The sequence below is a fragment of the Haplochromis burtoni genome, unplaced genomic scaffold, assembly GCF_018398535.1.
Source record: "Haplochromis burtoni strain Fernald_Lab_line unplaced genomic scaffold, NCSU_Asbu1 Contig_4, whole genome shotgun sequence".
In the NCBI taxonomy this organism is placed as follows: domain Eukaryota; kingdom Metazoa; phylum Chordata; class Actinopteri; order Cichliformes; family Cichlidae; genus Haplochromis; species Haplochromis burtoni.
In genome coordinates this window covers 5,076,249-5,092,152 of record NW_024582365.1, presented here as the reverse complement: position 1 = coordinate 5,092,152, position 15,904 = coordinate 5,076,249, and the positions used below count along the sequence as shown (strand labels likewise).

Here is a 15,904-nt window from a genome sequence, read left to right as displayed (position 1 = left end):
GACTAGTCTCCTGCTTAGGTACAAAGTGATTGCATTTTCAAAGCAAGTTCATGAAGACGCATCATTCATATGATGTTTTCATGTGCACATACAGGGGCTTTCTGCATTAAAGGACGGGCTTAATTGCTTTGTGCTATGGACTAAAAGGTGACGCTGAAGGAGGGGCAACCATTCTCACTGCATTATATTCCCTATATTATTTTTATAAAAAGAAAACTATAGACAATAAAATAAAATGCAACAAAAGCTAAAGTCATTAGAGGCGGGTATTTGTTTGTCCCAAGTCTTTTGTAAAATGTGCAAACTCTACACACAATTTAAAGTGAAAGCTCAAGACTTACATTCCGAGCAGGACTTTTCTGACTCGCTGTACTTTTAAACATCGGCTAGTAATAACCTAGTCCATCCTGAGGAGGTCAGTAGCAGCAGTGAGCTAAACACAATGATTTAGAGCATCTTTAAAACTTCACTTATTTGTCCGATCCGGGAATCCCTCCACCACCTCCTTCATCCTCCCCGCTCCCTCCCTCCCTCCTCCTGCGAGCCACCCCGTCCACCGACAGCGGCGCTTCCCGTGACGCCTCGAACGGAATCAGATTCGGACACATGCGCTCTCACATCAGGTCCCTGCCCCCTGATACACGGCAGCAGTAACGGGGTTACTTTCCGTATACCGTCTAGTTCCAGCACTGATGGGAACCTCGGGGTCTAAGACATATCGGTGTGCATAGCCTTCTTCTCCAGCTGACAATACCATGAAGTTAGAAGTCCTTCTTCTCCTCCTCTTGGGTTTTTGCAAGCTGTCCCCCGCGAAGATTGCCGGTGAGAAAACTCTTGATATATGTGTATATAAATATAATATTTCTTTAGAAGACATACTCTATGCTCAGTAATGCCTCCACCGATTTGTTCCATGTTGTGCAACATCCGCTAATAGCTTTGATTAAACTCTGCATAAACTCCGATGACCTTGTCAAACGGGAAAGCACAAACTACTACCAACTACTCACCACTGGTCTTTTAAAGCAAAGGATTATGTTTACATTCCGTTACGTTGATTTTCGGATTTAAAGATTCAGTAACTTGGAGAAAGCATGCAGACTTCTAATTGTGTTGACAACAACAAAACAGCAAAAGCTGCCATTTTTGTGGGATGAATTAAGCTTTTTTTTTTTTTAGCGCAACAAGATAGTCCTTTTAGCAGTGTAACGCAGTAATGCGATGGCCCTAGTTCTGCTTCTCTTGGAGCTGACTGGTCATCAGGCAAACAAGAACACAGGTGTCATATATCAGCATCTCTGCATCTGTCCTTGAAAGTACTGCCAGAGCTTGTGGGATTCAATCATCTGTAATGTGGCTTTTATGTTTGCTTGGTGGATCCTTTATATGCATTTACCCTGTCATATGATGTCAGACAGATGTGAAGCCAGAGTGGAAAAAAAACCCAAAGCAAAAACGCTGCAGGTTAAAGGTGGACGCCCTTCCTCCCGGTCCCTCAGCTCACACACACATTAGTCCTTGCACATGATGTCCCTTGTGTCTGATATTTTAGATGTCTCTCTCCATCGACATTACAGTTTCTGTTTCTCTGGTGGCTTTATTTCACTGCAGACTGACTGATGGGCTGACTGCCCAGCTTCTGTGCACAGCCATATTAACCATTTATCCTATCTTGTTATCTTGTTATGCAGTGTGTGTTTTTTAGAGGAAGAGTAAATGCTCTACTTTCTATCCCTGCCACTTAAAATCAGGCTGGTGATGGTGAAAAGCAGCGGCAGTAGGAGTTATTATTGTTGATCCATCTTCCCTCTTCTTGTTCCAGCTCCAAATGAGTTTGTGTCCTTGGCGGAGATGGAGGATGCTTTATTGAAGAACCTTTTCCAAGGCTATCAGCGCTGGGTTAGGCCAATCCAGCGTGCCAATGACACTATTAAAGTACGCTTTGGACTCAAGATCTCTCAGCTGGTCGATGTGGTGAGACGACACACACACACGTACAAACAGACTGACATCAGTTTGCAACTCCTGTTAAAAGTGGCTTCCTTAGTTTGAATGAAACTAAGTTTGAATTTTACACAACTTTTAGTCTTTCGGTCTTCCTGTGAGATTTGTTGGCAACATCCAAAGTAAAGAATATTGCAAGCCTTGCCCTTTAACAGCAAACACTAAATGCAAGCATGAACTTGCTTTGAAAATGCAATTTCTGAAAAAGTATCAAGACACTGAGTTAGATAAAACACGTGTAACACATATAAAAGAAATATAAAGAGGTTGTTCTGGTTTCATCAGTCCCACTATGTGTGGTGCTGAAATAGAGCTCAAGCTATCTCTTCATACTTGTGACTACACTGCCTCTCTTTGGAGTGTTTGTTTAATATTTCAGAGGCTGGTTGCAATAGGTTGAGATGGTTTAGTTGCTCCGGAGGAGAAAACTGAGCACGCTAATGGAGGAACCATGCTTCTTGGCTTGAAATATTCATCTCAGCCAGTCCATATTTAACTTTTCTTCTCTTCCTTCCAACAAACGCAGCCAGAAATGAATTACATAAAGCTGTTTGTGGCAAATAGAAAAGGTTTAGGTTGATCTTTTGGATTCTGGGAAAGAGAAAGGGCGATGGAGCTAAACATAAAAACAGCAGCCTGCCTATGCTGTGTATGTCCCCTGACTCTCTCTAGGCTGCTGCTCAGCTCTGTATTAGATTATGGTTCACCTCTGGTCTATGTGATCACCAAAACATTCAACTGAGTCTGACAGCTGAGGCCTGCGCTGGATATGCTGAACATCTTTGAATATGTCTCGCTCACGTCTGCTAAGGTTGTTGAACTTGTTTTTGTTATCAGCACAGCTTCCTGCACCCACTTTTGGTACTATGTTTTCTTTGTGTTTACTAAGAAAGTGGCAGATAAATCAGATTCTGTCAGATACAGTGGAAAACGAAAAGATGATTTGGTTCACCTGAGCTGGGGGTTTTATATTCACTAAAACAGTAGCAGACAATAAAATATTTGAATGAAATAAGTGATCTTGGATTTCTTTGTAAACTTTGTTTATGAATCATTTAAGCGTGAATCAGTGTTGAGTCTATACTGAACAGGTGCTTTAGCGAAGAACCAATTTTAAAGTGTATCTTTAGGTACTTTGTTACTAGAACTCTGTTACAAAAGCAAGTTTTCATTTCTTTAGTTAAATCTTTTAAAAAATGCCAAAGATATCAAAGTTTATTGGCATAAAATAGTGTTTTTGGACTAATAGAATCATGACATGTGATGGATAAGGCTGAGGTATGCAAATGAATTTGAATTTGAAGAATTTGACTCAAAATCTATGGCGATAGGTTTCATGGAGTGATGAATCCAAATCTGAAATTTCTGGTTGACATTTTTGTCAATATGTACAGAGGAAGTCAGGAGAGGGGTATAACAATGAGTGCCATGTTTTACAGCCATCTGTAGAACACAGTGGAGGCTCTGTCAGTATTTAAGGCTGAACTTCAGTCTGTGGTTTTGGAATCTTTGGCAAAATGGATGGAACTATGAACCCAGAAAAGTATCATCAGACTTTGATCCACTAACATTTGGGAAGCTTCTGATTGGCAGTGCCTTCATCTTTTAATATGACAATGATCTCAAGCACATTGCCACTGCAGGAAAAGCATACTTGGATAGAAAAACACACAGTGGAACACCATCAGTCATGGACTTTCCTCCCCATAGCTCAAACCTCAACATTACTGAAGCAGTGTGGGAACATGTAGACAGAGGGCACAACAAAGGGCAGCCAGTATCCAAAGAAGAGCTTTGTACATCCTTCAAGAAGCCTGGAGAACTGCTCCTGAAGAATACTGAATGACAATGAAAATGAGCTTGCAGCTAACACAGCTGAAGAATAAAAGTGTCCATGCCAAATGTTGACTTTCAAGCTTTTAGGAATTCTACAAACTCTGTTTTTGCCTTATTTTATTTCTATGTATGCAATCGCTGCACCTATTTCCCATTTTCCCTGAAAACATGCAAAGACATCAGGGGTGTCTTGAGTCTTTTGCACAGAACTGAACAACCCAACCAAAACCAGCCAAACAAGCAAATATATTTCATTTTCATAGTTGCATTTTAATGTGCAAATCCACCAAATAATAAAACAATGGGTTGCAAAAATGATTTCTTCTTATGTTTTTGGAAAGTATTTTTACATAACATATTTTCCCAATTTTAAATAATAATATTTTTTCTATTTTTTATGTTTTTGTCTTTTAGGATGAGAAAAATCAGCTAATGACAACTAATGTTTGGCTGTGGCAGGTAAGACAAAATGAACACAATGTTGTTGGGCAGGAGCATGAAAGATTGTACAGAATCATCCAAGAGACCATTTATAAACCTTTTCTCATAAATGTTAATCAGTTTATTTTTCATGATGCATTAACAAATAACACATGGTTTGCAGGTAAAATGAGACTGACTTTTTGAATGTAATGTATTTTAAAACTAATATATAGACCCTTGATTTGCTTAAATAAGCTGTATGTGTGAGCAGTTGGTTTAAATTTAATATTTAGTTGTTATTTGTATAACTGATGATGGGTGACAGAATTCATAAAGGAGTCTGTTATAGAGGGTATACAACAAATACAAGCAAATCACAGTATTATTGAGTGTTGTTTATAAGTCTGCTGATGTGGCTTCCTGCATTTTCCCTTGACCAGGAATGGATTGATTACAAGCTGCGATGGAATCCAGATAAATACGGAGGAATCACCTCCATCAGAGTTCCTTCAGAAAATATCTGGCTCCCAGACATCGTCCTGTATGAGAAGTAAGGCCGCTCTGAAATTTCAGCAATCCAGTGACTGATGATTACGTCATGTGAAACATGAGTCTGTCTGTATGAAAAACACTAACACAACGTGATGCTATCTATCTTAATTGCTTTAAAATTGCATATAGTAGTATTAATTTAACAGTTTCATGTAAATGGACTTAAGATGAGAATTGACTTGTGTTTCATATTTCTTCAGTGCTGATGGGCGGTTTGAGGGTTCCCTGATGACCAAAGCTATTGTGAAGTACAACGGGGCCATCACCTGGACACCACCTGCCAGTTACAAATCTGCCTGCACCATGGATGTCACTTTTTTCCCTTTTGATCGCCAGAACTGCTCCATGAAGTTTGGGTCCTGGACCTATGATGGCAGCATGGTGGACTTGGTTCTCATGGACAACCAGGTTGATCGGAAAGACTTCTTTGATAACGGGGAGTGGGAGATACTCAGCGCTACTGGTGCCAAAGGAAACAGAAAAGATGGCTTGTTATCCTACCCCTTCATCACATACTCCTTCATCCTGAAGAGGCTGCCTTTGTTCTACACGCTGTTCCTAATCATCCCTTGTTTGGGTTTGTCATTTCTGACCGTCCTGGTCTTTTACCTCCCCTCAGATGAAGGAGAGAAGCTTTCACTCTCTACCTCCGTCCTAGTGTCACTTACTGTGTTCCTGCTGGTCATTGAAGAGATTATTCCCTCCTCCTCCAAGGTCATACCCCTGATCGGAGAGTACCTCCTCTTCATCATGATTTTTGTCACCCTCTCCATCATCGTCACTGTCTTTGTCATCAATGTCCACCACCGCTCCTCAGCCACTTACCACCCAATGTCGCCATGGGTTCGAAACCTCTTTCTTCAAAAACTGCCCAGATTGCTGTGCATGCGAGGGCACACTGACCGCTACCACTACCCAGAGCTGGCTCCCGAAAGCCCTGAGCTGAAGTCTCGCTCTGGAGGTCGGAGAGGCCAGAAGACAAACAGTGGTTCGCTCGGACCGACTACTTCTGATGGGAAGGACGAAGAAGCCTGGGGTGCTATGTTGGAGAAAGCCATCTATTCGGTGCGCTACATCAGCAGACATATCCGTAAAGAACACTTCATCCGTGAGGTGTGTAAAGTATTTATCAATAAACATTAAATTCTTTTGACAGATTAAGAACTTGATGTTTATATTGCGCATACTCTTTCTGTAATCCCATGTCTTATTTTTGCCTTTTCACAGGTGGTACAAGACTGGAAGTTTGTGGCCCAGGTGTTAGACAGAATCTTCCTTTGGGCTTTCCTCACTGTCTCAGTATTAGGCACCATCCTTATCTTCACTCCAGCTCTGCAGATGTTCATGAAAATCCCCCCTCCAATTCCAAGTGAGGAACAAGCTTCAGAGCCGTTACACTGACGAGGCAACTGATCATCTGCCTTCAAAGAAAACATTTTTTAAACATGGTACTACTGAGCAAGAAGAGCCCACTGCAGGCACCTTTTACAGGATTTTGTTGACTATCTGACTCTTTCTGTTAAACCACTGTGTAAAATATACATGCGAATAAGTCATCAGGTCACTCTGTCTGTTTTGTCAATATCATAACGTTTCATCTGATTATATTGGCATTTTATTCCGGTTTAAGATATATATGACAACCTGAGTAACCAGTAGTCTCACCTGTGTTGAGTTTCAGTTCGCAAATTGCCAAAATAAAAAACAACAACAAAGAAATGCTTCATAAACTCTACACCAAATGGTATTTAGCTATCAATATACAAGATTAAGGTAAAACCCCATAATTGCCTTATTTTTTATGTTTTTAACCAACATCATATTTAATTTGATATTTTTTTCTTGACATACTTTTTTTTCAAATTCAAAACAAATTTCTACTCTGGGAATTTTAATTAAATAAACACCCATGAGGGCGTTGTCAAAGCTATTATTTAACAGTAGGCTACTTTTTTGTAGTAAACTATAAGAAAAATCATTTCTGCATGTGACAAGGCATGAATAAACCTGAAATAAAAGTAATAAACAGTAAAAGTTAATGTTAGCAATAACTGACTTATTGCTAACATTAACTTAATGATAGCCCTGATTTGGCCCTCAGGCTGTATGTTGAGTATCACCACACCGAAGCTTAAAAATTGTGCTGCTCTGTTTCAGTAGCATTTACTGATTTGTCACTTGTGTCGTCCTCATCAGATAAATTTTTCTCACAGCAGACAAAGAATACATTTAAAGTAACAAAGTGTACTGGATTAATGAAAACAACCCATAAGTTTGTTGTTTTTATTGTTTCGATGTACCTAATCAAACCAATAAAGCTGGTTTAAATACACAAGCCTGTTTAAGATAATGCTGTTTTTAGACTCGCTTACAATTCAGCAAAAAATGTATTTGCTCATCATGTTGTGTGCAAAATTTAAGTCACTGCAGTGTCACAAATGGTATGACTTATCCCCCCCAAACAGGATCATTTTAGCTTTGGCTGAAATCAGTGAAGTAAAATCTGCATCTTGCAGCACCACCTGGTGGTAAATCTCATTTCGTTTGATTCTTCGAATACTGTTGAATACGTTTTAATTAATGGCATAAAATCATTTTATTTCCATTAATAGACAATCCCAAAAGACTAAAGAAGCAAAATGTTCAGTTCAATTTAATTTGATTTTATTGTATGAAATGCTTGCATCATTTTTCTACAATAATCCAATAAATTTGACACAATTGCTGAAAACAACATTTTCCGCCATGCTGATATAGGAAATAATGGTCACGCTTCGTAACCAATGAGAGGCTTAACTTGAGTAAAAAAGCTGACCAATTACTGAGATTCTAAGACTTTCTGTCCAAATGTTGTGTTCATGTCATAGTGCGTTTGATCGCTAAATCTAGTACAGTTAGACAGGCTCTGAATGGAGAACATATTCAAAAACATCCCATATCAAGTAAGTCTTTATATACTTTCTAACTATATATTTTGTATATATGCTTATGTAAATCGCTTTTTATGAAATGTTTTCCATTTAATTTGTTTTTATTTTGGGCCCCAGTCTTCTCTTTTCTTTACTATCCATTACGACCGGTGAGGCTGTCCAGGTGGGCGCGTGCATTGCGCAGCATCTCCATATACATCCTGTTGTTTTCGCTGCAAAGTAAAATACATATAATGAATATTGGCTTTAAGTTTGTGTGATCAAAAGTATCATAACTATATTAAAAGGAAGTTACAGTGCTCATTGAAGTTACTTCGGTTTGGGCACGCTGACCGTTAAAACAGTTTCCTTTGCAAACGTGTTTGATTTAAAGTTACGTAAGTAATGTACTCGATAAACATACATATAAAATGATAATGCGTTACCTCGATAAAATTGGAAGAGTCTGACTCTGAAACATTCAAATGTAATTTAATAGCGACAAACAGTTACGTCACTCACGTGGCCACAGAGCGGTCAAACATCAGGTTGCTCATGTCCATGTAATACTGCGCATCTGTTCGAATGGCCGTCCAGTACTCATTAGCCTAATGAACAAACAATTACATGAAACGATTCTTAAAGTGACTCACTCTATATGCTTAGAACATTTCACTAACATTTACCTGCTCCTGAACGGTGTAACCCCACTGGTTCTGAGAGTGGTTTGGATCCCAATATCCTGCCTGTCTCTTCAGCCTGATAAATCCCTTTGCCTCCTCTTCCTTCAGGAAAGGGGCAGCAAACCCCCCTAAAAACATTAACATTGACGGATATTATAATACTTGTAGGCGCATGTATTAAATAAGAATTCCTAACAAAACTGACATAAATAGAAGTCATGAGCGAATCCTGGATGTTAAGTAGGTCTAAGTAGAACACTGCATGTTTAAATTTTAAAACTATAATTTTCAAAACTATGTTTCATGACTTTAAATCTACAACACCAGCACATATACTTGCAGTAACAACAGAGGAGAAAACTTACCACTCAAAACAGCCAACAGGATCACAAACTTCATGTCTGTGAAATTATGAGTAAAGAAAATGTTTCAGAAGAAAGAGAGAAATGTGTAGACATCTAACTGCTTGAGCTGTCAGGTGTGAATACTGTAAAGTTTCATTAAAACGAGACAGAAAGGGAGATTTACCTGCAGCGGTGTCATTCGTCTGAATGTGTGAGTGTTTCGGATTCAGCTTAAAATCCATCATGAAAAGTGAACAACACTTTCCTTCATAGATTTTTTTCCCTTTAATACCAGAAACCAGAAGGGAATGAAAGAACTCAAGCATCAGGGCAGGCCATCACTCTGAGTCAACATTTACATTTATCTGTTGCCAGCAGACCAAACAGCAGGCCTTCCCCCACAGCTGCCAGGCTGTGAGATTCAGCATAGAGATGTTACCGGCTGTATTTTTAGGCCATGACAGTCACTAAAACGTTTATTCTGTAAGACGTGTTTGGTTTAAATAAATTACAATTAGCGAAGAAAAGATGCTTACAAATGCTTTTTTCTAGACACAACTATTCTTTGCTTTTTGGCTGCATTTTAAAACCCTTAAAAACAAAAGTTATGTTGAACTTTAAAGGTATTATTGCATCAACTTTTTCCACAAAAGATTCTCCACTCATGTTACTTTGAACCCTTATTGCATTATATTGCAATAGATATTCTTTTCTGTTTCAAATGGTATTACTAAATTCCTTATGTTTTATGTTATATAAATAACCATATATTATTGAACACACGACCTATTTTTATAGTCTTGTAGAAGTAAAGCTTGTGTGTGTATGTCTACATTTCTACCACTAGGTGTAGTCCTATCCACACTGACTTTTGGTTAGAGCGTTCACTCTTTGTGTGACACAAATGGCAAAACAACTGCCATTTTTCCAAAATAATTTTTGTAATCTGTGTTGGTATATTAAGAAAATAAGTATGAGAAAATACACCGTGAAAAAAAAACACACTTAAAGAATAAAACAAAACAAACATAAATGTGGCCAGATGTTGATGCAGTAAACTATTAACATAAAATCAGGAGTGAAACTGACAAAATGAAGCAGATTAATTAATAAACAAAAACTCCAACTTATGTGATGGATTTAATGAAAGGGAAATATTAACACATAAAGCAGCATTTTCTGAGGGAAGGTAATTTAAAGCTTGCTTTTGAATCAGCTTAGACTTCCGGAAAAAAAAAAAAAATCAAAGCAGGTCCCAGAAGGATTAATTTTCATTTTTACTTGTTGAGGTGCTGCGTTAGGTCTCATCCTTTTAAGTATGAGGAGGAGCCTGCCAGTGAATTTCTTTGTGTGATGTAATATTTAGGCCTACAATCTCGCTCAAACGCTGATGCAGCCACATGAAAATAACTATATAAAAGCTGAACTGAGGGGGACGGTTATCCAAAGAGAAACTATTGAGAATAATTTTAACTATTTATGAACATAAGACTTTCTAATGATTGTTTCATACACATGTGACATTATACAATTATTTTTCAGCGTAATTGTATAAATTTTTATTTGTTTTTCTTTAACTGTGTAACATTTTCACTCACCCCCACACACCGCACAAAACCTTTTAGCTCTTTTTGTTTGGGTTCGTCTGACACGCTCTGTCTGTCCTTTACCCTCGACACACTGCTGACCTTTTTTCTACAGTAAACTACTAAGTGTGTATGAGAGGTCTGACCTTTCTGTCGCATCCCATAATAAACTGTCACCACCTGAACATTTTAACAGAGACAAATGGCAAGCTGGCAGCTAGTGAGACAAAAAAGGACGAGCTGTGTTGAGGGGACCAAGATGATCTTCATCATGTGGGCTAGATATTCACACGTACCTCAAACCAGCACATATTGGAGTGCAGAAAGATGAATTTTATTTTTTGGGTTGAAAACATTTCAGATATCCACACACTTCTGAAAAGATTATAAATGACACAATGCAGATTCATGAATGCCTGCACACCTCCCACATCAAAGGTAGTGATTTTGATACAAACTAAAGCTCATCTGACCTCATTCTATCATGCACATGCACACATATGCGCCCTGCTGGGACTATGGGGAATATTTCAAATATTTAAGTTAGAAACAGGGCAAAGGACAAGATGGATGTTGAACAAAATATGTTACGATACTGAAAATTTCATGCATACTTTCTCATCATTGAGAGAATATCGAGATAGTGACAAATCTGTGATTATTTTTTCCGACTATCAGCTTTTAGTTGTACTGCGATGTGTGATTGTCAGTAATGATGTGTGCTAAGTTTGTTTCACGTAGTAGAAAAATACCATAAGGATTTGAAGAGAAGAAAAGACAAAGACGAAACAGGAAAGCAGTACCAGTAATGTCATAACATTAAGTAATTAAACAGAACAGATTCCATTTATAAAAAAAAAATTGATAATTAACAGCTCCCTGCAGTCTTCACACTCCTTTCTGTGGTTATCATTTTCTCTTGTTCACCTCCTGGACTGGAGACATTTTAAACCTCAGCACTGAAGCTCACAATCAACTCAAAAAGGTGAAACATAAATTAAATAAGAATTGCACAGTGGCATCTTTCATGTTCATTCATATTACATACGTTTGCCAAACAAAAGTGTTGGGATTACACCTGTACACGTCGTTAGGGTGGAAAATCTGAACGGTCTGTCTGAAAAAGGACTGGGTGAAAGAGTCCAGAGTATCATCAGCTGCCAGTTTGCTGGAGGATTGATTTTAAGAACTTTGAGCATAGAGATGTTTTTTGTTTTTGTTTTTTTAAATTGTGTGTTTGTGCAGTTGTAATGCGCACTGTGCATTGTTAAGTGGGGGCAAACAGCTATACAGAGTGTAGGAGGAGGCAAAACAGTGGAAAGAAAAACATAAAGTGAAAAGAAAATACTCCTGGTGCAACAGAGCCACAGAATCACTTTATAAACACAAACACACACAGAGACAGTACTGCATGCATAATGATGTACTTAATGTTTACACTCAACGAACACTTTGTTACATGCACCTTAGTAATGTTTTGGACCCCTTTTACCTTCAGAACTGCCCAAATTCTTTGTTGTACACGTTTCTGGAAATACTTCAGAGATTTTGGTCCATATTGAATTGATGGCAATTCGAACAATTGCTGCAGATTTATCAGCTGCACATCAATGATGCAAATCTCCAATTACACCACATCACAAAGGAGCTCTATTGGATTGAGATCTGGTGATTTTGGAAGACATTTGATTACAGTGAACTCGCATTCTTGTTCAAGAAACCAGTTTGAGATGATTCAAGCTTTGTGACATGGTGTGTCACTGTGTGTGATTTGTTTACTTTTACTTCCTTCTCACTCCCTAGATGTTTTTTTTCTTTTACAGTGAAATTATTTGAAAGGATGAAGTTGGGATCAGAGGTTTCACACAGCCCACTGTGGCTTTCGGGACCACCTATTGAACAGATATGGGATGCTGTACCAAATCAGATCTAACAGCATAAATCTCCTCAGATGGAGCTCCATGTGGGGTAGGAAAAATAACTAATACCAATGGCGCAGGGCTGCTTCTTAGATAATACGCCCCTATTCCATTGAGAGGAGAAGAAGAGAGAAAGAGACAGGGAGCAAAGGCGGCGAGAACATTTGGAGAAATATGCAATGTTCCCCCTCATTGCCTGTTGGATTCTATTTCCGACTGAAATTATTTATGGACTGGAATAAATAGGTCATTTGATTATAAGCCAGTCTGGCACAAAAAGGAGACAAATATGACAAAAATGCAGTTGATTAACCTCTTTGTAAAGCTGGGAAGGGGGAAATTGCAGTGCGATGCGTGGCACTTCAATAAATGATGATCTACAGCTGTGGGAGATGGAGGGTATGCACTGGTGATCTGTACCTGCTACTTGGGTCAGAGTAAGTTTTCCTGTCCGGGACAAACAGTGAGATAAAAAAACGGACAAATGACAAATTTATTTATCTGGTATTTGGATAGCTACTCTTTGACCTTGTGTTTGATTTAAATGTGCACTTAGCAAAAGAAAAAAAGATATATGTCAGTCACTGGGCAACTACCAATTTTACGAGTTGCTCAGAAAAGGCTATGCATAGAATCAAGCATGTAATGATTTGACTGATTGGACTGAGCAGATTGGTTTAAATCTTGCAGGATGTTACTTTCAGGCTACAATACCACTCCTGGGCTTAAGTAGCTTGTTTATCTGAGGTAGATAAGAGTATTGATACAACTTTTATTACACTTAATAGTGATATACGGCTACCAACTGATAACCTTATCCTAAGTTCACTAATGAATAGATTTATTTACACTGTCAGAGCACTTATGCCATTTGGAGTTTTACTTAGGGTTACATATTCCTTATTTACTTTTAGATCTGTACTTATATAACAGTGCACAAATGGAATCAATCTTCATACCTTACTCTGTGCAAGAAAGATAAGATTTTTTTTCCATGAACATCTAAAAAAAAAGTCCCTGTTTAATTCTACTGTTTACTGTAATAGACTGCAGTGTATACAGGCGTGACTGGGAGAGAATACACACAGTCCTGTTTCCATCACTTCAGGGGACTTTACATTCGGGGTTTCGTTACATCATTGCCTGAGGTCAAACACTAACATTATCACCCCCCGAATGTCAGCAATATAAGTGGGCGGCACGCACACGCACCTTTATTTGATTAGACTAGTTGAGTTTAAGTGGACACTAATGTAATCTTTAGTCAGTGTCTCGTGAGCATGTTGTAGGATTTAACATTCAAATGTGAGCTAGTTTTCAGGGTTAGCACACAATTACTGGGTTACAAGCATCTCATCAGCCTCATCTGTGCTCATACTCCCGTGACAGAGGCTATTACTTTACTGTATCCTGTTGTGTTACCTGTGATGCGCACTCAGGCTGGGAAGGAGGTGCACTGTGCAGCGTTGTGTGCGTGTGCGTGTGAGGGAGACTGAAGCAGCGTGAACGTGCCAATCTGAACTCCGCACTCCTTTCTGTCAGTCTTTTTTTTTCTTTTCTTTTTGCAAATCTCTCACGCCGTCCCGGTCCCCTTCGTTTTCCCCAGCCGCATGTTCATTCCACCGCCGAGCCGGATCAGAGTTCCCGTCTAGCCGACACAACCGCTGGAGTTCACTGGACGGTGCCAGCATGCGGTGCCACAAGTTTTGGAAACCGTGTTCGCTTGGATTTTATATTTGGATCGCAATGCTTTTCAGAGGTAGGTTTTGGGGGCAAAGTTGTTCTTCCCCTCCAGTTTATACAGATGATCTAATGAAGGGTACCGACTTGAAAACGATTTTTGTTTTTGGTTTTTTTTGAGGAGGATGGTAATTTAGACCTGAGGTTACGTCGTCAAACGACTAGTAGGGAATCTTTTCGGCATTTTCGGAAAGTTTTCTAACATTAAAAAACAATCAAAATTGATAGGATAATTTTAAATTGTCTGACATAAACAAACCAGAGTACTTTTAGATAATTTCATATCTGGATATAATGTGGAATTTTTTACTTAAGACCTCACAGTACAGGACTAGGTGACGGTTTTTTGTTTAGCAGTCACCATACACCTGCTGAATAACACTGGCTGCTGAATCTTTCACAGGCTATAGCCTGGGTAGGAAATTCAAAGATTTATAAATCTTTGAATTTCCTACCTAGAATCCAGACTAAAAAACAAGTTAAAAACGCAAAGAGTTATTTTTAAACACTGAGCATATGTATGCATTACTCTCTACATTAATGTTTGCTTCGTTGAATGATGATGATGTGCATGCATGACTCTATAATGCATTGCTAAGCCCCATCCCATCATCAGCATCATCATCTAACATCTGGGTTGGTTACTTAACTCAGTGGTTTTGCTGAATCTGCTTTCCAAAGCACTGCTTTATGCATAGACATATGTCCACCGCGAACCCGAACCTGCCACCTTCCACTTCACCAGTCAGAAGGTAGGCAAGACCAGGAGACAAGGTCAAATCAAGTGATAAGACATTCTAACACATGTCACATATGGCTGTTGGCATGTATTGGTAATAGCACGCTAGTTATCCTTGAACAGGGTTAGCATGTAATGACTTCTCAGAATTGTGTGGTTTACCTCTTTCTTTTTTGTTGTTTTACATGAAGCAAGAGTAAAAACTTAACTGTCTTGGAAGCTTAGTGTTGCTTTATTGACATATGTGGACATGAACCAAAATATGAAGGGAAGCGCAACAGAATGGATACGGTTTGTTTCACCCATTGATGGGTTTTTTTGCTTTTTTTTTACTGTCTTTTAAGTAGCTACCAAAAATCAAGCACAGACACGACTCCACAGCACGCTGTTCAAACAGGGCATCATAACTGATGAAGCAAAAGCGATGAGCCCCATGCCAAGTAAAGGGTATTACCTCTCTCCATGTTAAAGGGGACAGAGGGAAAACAATTAATCCATTAAAGTACTTCAGGGAGTAAACTGGCACATCCAGAAAACATGCTTAGACTCACAGCGGTCCAATATAAAGACTGTAACCTCCCCCAACCACCCACAGACACACACATACACCCACCCACATACACACACTACTCTGACTACACCAATGGCATCCTACTGAAACAACAGCCTCACTGCATACGTCTGACTCAGAATCAGATGTTTTTATTTAAAATAGCAGGGAAAAAACAAGACAAAGCAAAAAAAGAACAACCTGAACTAGTCTTCTACCAAGTGTTTCTAGTCTTCCAGTGTTTTCAAAATCAAATACTGGTTGACCATAGAGTTGTATTTGTTCCATCCATCCATCCATCCATCCATCCATCCATCCATCCATCCATCCATCCATCCATCCATCATTCCATCCATCCATCCATCCATCCATCCATCCATCCATCCATCCCATCCATCCATTCTATTCTGTTTTGGCAGCAGGGTACACCTTGGATATGTCACCAATCTATTGCAGGGCTAACACAACCATTCACACTCACATTCACACCTATGGGCATTTAGAATGATCAATTAACCTTACCTCACTAATTGCATGCCTTTGGATTGTGGGAAGAAGCCTGAGTACCTGGAGAGAACTCATGCAAACATGGGAACAACCTGCAAAGTCCACACTCTTA

At 39.0% G+C, this 15,904-nt stretch overlaps 3 protein-coding genes across 3 annotated transcripts in view; 2 read left to right on the top strand and 1 right to left on the bottom strand.

Moving 5' to 3' along the window:
• Positions 1 to 464: 464 nt before the first annotated feature.
• LOC102310483 (neuronal acetylcholine receptor subunit non-alpha-2) lies at positions 465 to 7,134 on the top strand. The gene is made up of 6 exons (XM_005913405.3): positions 465 to 822; positions 1,823 to 1,974; positions 4,255 to 4,299; positions 4,704 to 4,813; positions 5,016 to 5,928; positions 6,043 to 7,134. Exons 1-6 carry the CDS (start codon positions 756 to 758, stop codon positions 6,214 to 6,216), a joined length of 1,461 nt encoding a protein of 486 aa, XP_005913467.1. The 5' UTR covers positions 465 to 755; the 3' UTR covers positions 6,217 to 7,134.
• Positions 7,135 to 7,505: 371 nt separating this feature from the next.
• Positions 7,506 to 9,093, bottom strand: LOC121814663 (uncharacterized protein C3orf85-like). The gene is made up of 5 exons (XM_042221626.1): positions 8,936 to 9,093; positions 8,773 to 8,808; positions 8,411 to 8,535; positions 8,247 to 8,332; positions 7,506 to 7,957 (listed from the first exon to the last, which is right to left on the bottom strand). Exons 1-5 carry the CDS (start codon positions 9,075 to 9,077, stop codon positions 7,879 to 7,881), a joined length of 468 nt encoding a protein of 155 aa, XP_042077560.1. The 5' UTR covers positions 9,078 to 9,093; the 3' UTR covers positions 7,506 to 7,878.
• Positions 9,094 to 13,547: 4,454 nt separating this feature from the next.
• LOC102309658 (neuronal acetylcholine receptor subunit alpha-7) overlaps positions 13,548 to 15,904 on the top strand; it is a 31,325-nt gene continuing 28,968 nt past the window's right edge. The window contains exon 1 of the mRNA XM_005913403.3: positions 13,548 to 14,015. Within this exon, the coding sequence (XP_005913465.1) occupies positions 13,946 to 14,015 (70 nt within the window). The 5' untranslated portion in view covers positions 13,548 to 13,945. The remainder of the gene's footprint in view (positions 14,016 to 15,904) is intronic.